The following is a 5425-nucleotide window of genomic DNA, read 5'->3' as shown; positions in this document are numbered from 1 at the left end:
CTTTCCCTTCCACCGCAATCACCCGGATGTTTGTGTTGTACCTTCTGACTTTTCCTCCACACCATCCCTCCTTCCTCGGCAAGAACTCCACGCCAGCCCCATAACCCTCCCGGTGCACGAGGGCACCGCGACGCCTGCAGAGGAGCCCGTGTCTGGCCACTTGGCCCAGCTCCAGCCCCGTGGCCAGCAGGAGCAGGAAGAATCTGCGAGGAGCTGCCCACTCCCCCAGGCCAGGGCAGCCATCCCCTGGTGTCCCCATCCCCAGCCTGCCCTTGTGCATGGCGGGGGACCAGCCCTGCAGGGGATTGTCTTCGCTCCAGGCGTGCTGACTCCACCGGCATTAGGCATCCTCAGCCCTCCTAGCTTGTTCCCTCCATCTCTGCAGAGGCCAGGACAGAGACATGAAGATGGGGGCTGCTTTGGGACAGAGAGGTCTGGCCTTGGCAGGGCTGTCATCTGCCCAGTTGCTTTCTTTTCTGTAGTCTTGGCTGATGTTAGTGCCCTGTAGGAAGCCTGTGCTGGCCGTTGATGAGCTGGGCTCTCCCTGCAGCACAAGGCAGTCCCTGTCTTGCTAGGCAGGATGTGGGTGTTTCTGCAGGGGCACAGAAGTGTAGGGTACCCATAGCTATTATACATCCAAGATGAGGTAGGGGGGTGACAGCCAAGGGCCATGCATGGAACAAGGACCTGCCAGGACGAACATGTTTTGTTGCAACCTCCTGACTTGATTCTGTAGCTGAGTTCCTCACTTGATGGCATTAAGGGGTGAAGCATCTTCCCGTTGCTCCAGGGTCTCCAGGTGTAGCTGCTGGGAGAGAAGGAGGCAGGGGTGATGCCGTTCACTGTTCCTTGGAGGCAGAGAGAAGGGTAGGAGGAAAGCAGAACTATTCTTCAAGGGGTCAGGCTCCAGGCTATTAGAAGTGGCTGTGATGGGAAATGGAGCAGAGTGGTTGGGAGTGGATGGGGTGTTTAGAGCAGAGTGATTGGGAGACAAAGCAGGTGCAAGGAAAGGAAGAGGTGGGGCTTGGGATGCTCTGAGCATGAGGGAACAGATGGGATGGCTGGAGGAAGGTTTCCATAGGAGAGGGGACCAGGTTGTTCATGGAGGAGGGCAGTCCTTGAGTACAGGACCTGGCTTGCCAGGCATGGTCCCTGGGGCTGGGACTTGCTGTCTGGCTGTTTCTAGCCAACTAGGTGGGAAATCTATAGCCCTATCAATGCTAGGGAGACAGTGGCATGTGTCTAGGTGTCTTAATGCCTCTGATGGGACCCCAGGCCTGCACAGGGTCTGGTGCTGTTGTTCACTGCTAGGATAGGAGGTATTTCCCAGGGCCATACTACCACTGCATTGAGCCTTGCACCCTTGGGTACACACCCTCATCCCACCTCCTATAGGAAGTGAACCTCCTACATGGGAAGAATGCTGGGAAGGCTGCAGCCATCAGGACAAAGGCCAGGGCAGAACCTTCCCTTATTTATTTAGCTAGTTTCTCTTACTCTAGTAATCTGACAGGTTGTGATACTTAACATGCTTGTGTCTGTCTCTCCTGTGGTGGTGCAGAGTTGTTGGGGCACTTGCATGCTGCTTTTCTGGGAGCTTGTACTTGCTGAAAGGAGGTTTGTCCTCAGGACAGTGGGGTGTGGAGCCCAGGGCTCTAGGCTGCACCTTCCCTGCCTCTCTCTCCCAGCGCTGCTCCATGGTCCTGGAGAGTGGTGACTCTCCAGGGCACAGTCAGGCCTCAGTGCCTTCTGCCCCTGTGCTTTGCCAAGTCCTGGACCTGGTGCTGTAACAACTGTACCTCTGATTAAAGGTAGACAGACCCGAACCGCTGCCCTGTGCTTCTTTCCATTTTCTGTAGGCCAGTGCCTGTCAGCCCTGGCATGGCGGGTGCAAGTGTTGCTGGAGCAGGTGTGGGGGTGCTTGGTGTCTGTGTGTGTGCGCGCAGGGGGATGTGCTGCCCTCCAGGGCACCCCTGCTAGGCTGAGCATTGGAGAGGAGAGGCCTAACTCCACTGCTTGCTAACCTCCAAACTGGGGTTGCTACCAATTCAGCTTTGTAGCTGCGTGTGACAGGGCTGCCCTGGGGTGTCTGAGATTTGGCCTTCCCCTGCAGTTTCCATCAGCCAGATGGAATTGCACCCCATTGCATCCCTCAGTGCTGAGCTCTGCGTGCTGTCAAATCCTGCCCAGGTCCTCTGCCTCTGTGCAGCAGGCAGGATGGGAGTGTGCAGTGGAGAGGGGCTCGGTGGCTGAGCTGCTTTTTCTTTTGAGTGCTTCTATTCTGGTGGGTGCAATAGGGTGTGGGGGCTCTGTGGTAAACCAAGCCCTGTAAGTGTTCTGCATTAAAAATAACTCTGCAGAAAAGGGAGTGGGGAGAAGAGGGAGGCTATTTTTAACCCAGCACGCAGCAGCATTTGGTTCTGGTGTTGGTCTGCAGTCAGCCTGCATCACTGCAGCTGGGGAAATGTGGCTCTTTCCTCGCCTCCCCTTGACTGCAGGGCATGCTTCCTAGCTGGATCCTGCTTCCTAGCTGGATCCTGCTGCCCTTAAATCATGGTCCCACTTCCCTGCCCCAGCTGCATTCTCTTCTCCTTTCCTGGCTTCTGTGCCTGGTAAAAGGAACAGTGCCTGGTGTGGCAGTACCCTACAGGGAGGGTGGTGACCCAGCGCAGGTCTGATGGAGAGGCAAAAGATCCCCCACCCCTGCCTTTGCTAGTGCTGTATGCTGCTAGCCAGCTCCTCCAAAACTGATCCAGAATGCTTGGTGCAAGAGTTGGATTGTTAGCCTTGCTAATACTTTTGGTGCTCTCTGTGTTCCTGGTGAGTGGGATCCCTGCAGCAACAGCACATGGCTCCCAGTTTGGAAACCCTCTAACCTGATGAGAAACTGAAGAGGTTCAATGCACTTGGCTTATCCAAGAAGGGATGAGATGTATGCAAGGAGAAAGGTTTGCTAGTAGGAAAAGTCCTGGTCAGCTGTTGGAGCATGGGGCATTTTGTTCATGTGGTGTGGTACAAAGGGGTTCCCACGCATGCTTATAAGGAGCACAGGGATTACCTTATCTCCATTTCTTCTCCCCTGAGGCACCAGGGGCCATTGGGATCAGGAGTGGGGAGGACAGCTATCAGACCATCAGAGCAAAAGCAACTCCACATAAGCAGTGGTGCCACCACCTTGTGGGCCCTGCCTGGCCACAGGGAAGGAACTTGGTGCCATGATGTGACACTGGCATGAAGTGGTGTCATGCTGGCAGACCGTGTCTTGCGTGCATGTGGATCTAAATACAGGAGGTGGGCTAGAGCATGTCATGGTATGAGAGTGCCTTTCTGAGTACTGGGGACTTTTGGGAGCATATGGGAGGTAACAGGTTGGAGAACCAGAGTTACAGCTGATTTTGGGCTTTTGGAAAAGCAGACAGCCCTAAAGAAACCTTTGCAAAGTGCCACACTTGGGCCAGCTAGCGGAGCCAGATGCAGCTAAAGTTGGGTGACCAAGGAGAGTGGTAACTCCTTGACAAGACAGTGTTGGTGCAGCCAACTGAGTGCATCTGAGATGGAGCTGCCTGGATTGCTCAGCAGGCTCAAAGCTAATAGTCTTGAGGACATTAGAAGTGGGACAAGGCTGTGTGTGCATGGGGACACGACTTGTCTGACAGTGAGTGAGCCTGCAGACCCGACATGCAGGACCAAGAAGTGCATCAGGACAAGTGCTGGATGGAGAAAAGGAGTAGCGATGGCACGGTGAGGAAGGGTAAAGGGAAGGGGAGGATAGTCTCCTACCAGCGGCAAATGAGAAGGGGATCCTTGAAATGGGTGTCCTGGCAGCATGTCCTAGCCTGACAACGCTTGGGGCTCCCATCGGGTCTTGGTGCTTCCCTGGCCACTGGGACCTCCTTGGTAGCTACTGAGCTGTTGCAGGTGATGGAGCTATACCATGTTCAGGCAGGGCTGTGGGGATGCCAGTGCTAATGGCTTTGTGCAGGTCTGGCTGGGTGTTGGACTTGCACTAGGCAGGGAGAATCAATCTGGATGAGTCAGGCTGTGGTGGTGGTCCCCAGCTGCATGGTCATCATGTCCCATGAAGAACCAGGGTGAGCCATGTAGTGAGTAGTGAACCTGCTTTGGGCCAGGGCTAAAATCCTTGGTGCAAGCAAGCAAGAGGGTATTTGGAACCAAGACCAGTCCTGGCCACTTGTCTGCAGCATGCTAGAGCCTGTTTGGTGCCACTCAGCCATTCCCCTGGCTTGTGTTTCTGTGTCCAGGATGGCAGTGGCACCCTTCAGCGCAGCAGCTCCCTGGGAAAAATCCGAGATGTCATACGGAGGAGCAGTGAGATGTTGGTCAAGAAACTGCAGGGCAATGGACCCCTGGAGCCCAGAAACACCAGGTAGGGACCGGGACTGTGAAGGCCAGAGTGGGTGGGGGCCAAGCCACCTTGGGGGTTTGAGTCTGGCCAGGCATAACAAGATCACACCTGTTCTCCTCTGTTTTCTTGTAGCATGAAACGAGCTGCATCATTAAATTACCTGCACAAGTCTAGTGATGCTTCATTTGAGGTAAGCAGTGGACAGGTGATGGGGCTGGTGCAGGAATGGGCCCTGGGGTATGGGCAGTGTGGCTACAGGGGCTGCAGCCAGCTACAGAGCTGGTGGGGATCATAGCAGGCCATGTGTGTGATGCCTGAGACCCTGCTGGATGTGTTAATCCATGCAGAAGTGCTTTGCTGCTGTGTAGGGCTGGAGCGACTCTGCCTTCCCAAGGGGTGGGCTGGGTTGGTCTCCCCACTGCACCCTCTAGGCAAGCTGCACTGCCCCCCTTCTGAGGTCATAGCTCCAAAGCTGAAGGTGCTGCCTCCAAGTAATTACCTCCCACTCTGCTTGAGCTCAGCAAACCCTCCAGCCATGGAATGGGAGCAGGTAGGGCAGAGGTGACACCTAACGTTGCTGATAAAGGCACTGAGAAGGGGTGCAGGATACAGGCTGGCAGTTTTGGGGTGTGGTTTGCAGGTACCGGTCCTCACCCGTGATGTATTTTTCAGGGCACCCAGGGCCTCCGCGCAGAGAGCAGAGGTCTCAGTGCCAGCAGCATGGACCTGTCCTCCCACAGCTCCCTGCTCTCCTCCAATTGACCCGCCCACCAGAGACCTGCGCTGCGCCGGGCAGCACTTGCGCCCTTCCCCTGCTCTGTCTTCCCCATCACCGGCTATCGTGCCACTTCTCTGCCTGCCCACCCCGCGGCCCCGGGTGGGCCCCACGGGCGCCGGGAGACCCTAGATAGCTCGGGCATCCCAGCCTGCACGCATGCTCCTCTGCTGCACGCCCAGGGCCAGCAGCTTCGGTGGCAGCACGCTCGGCACCGCTCGCACACGCTAGCCAGGTAGAAATGCCAGCCCGGCGGGAGCGAGGCGGCTTCGGGGGGACGCACC

General features: G+C 56.3%; 1 protein-coding gene across 1 annotated transcript in view; it reads left to right on the top strand.

Moving 5' to 3' along the window:
• The window catches only part of KLC4 (kinesin light chain 4), a 15214-nt gene extending 10086 nt beyond the window's left edge, over positions 1 to 5128 (top strand). The window contains exons 13-15 of the mRNA XM_010008580.1: positions 4263 to 4387; positions 4499 to 4556; positions 5039 to 5128. Of these exons, the coding sequence (XP_010006882.1) occupies positions 4263 to 4387; positions 4499 to 4556; positions 5039 to 5128 (273 nt within the window). The remainder of the gene's footprint in view (positions 1 to 4262; positions 4388 to 4498; positions 4557 to 5038) is intronic.
• The last annotated feature ends 297 nt before the right edge of the window (positions 5129 to 5425 follow it).

The sequence above is a fragment of the Chaetura pelagica genome, unplaced genomic scaffold (assembly GCF_000747805.2).
Source record: "Chaetura pelagica isolate M959 unplaced genomic scaffold, ChaPel_1.0 scaffold350, whole genome shotgun sequence".
Classification (NCBI taxonomy): domain Eukaryota; kingdom Metazoa; phylum Chordata; class Aves; order Apodiformes; family Apodidae; genus Chaetura; species Chaetura pelagica.
Note: the sequence above shows the minus strand (reverse complement) of the source record. Positions and strands in the feature narration are given on the sequence as shown.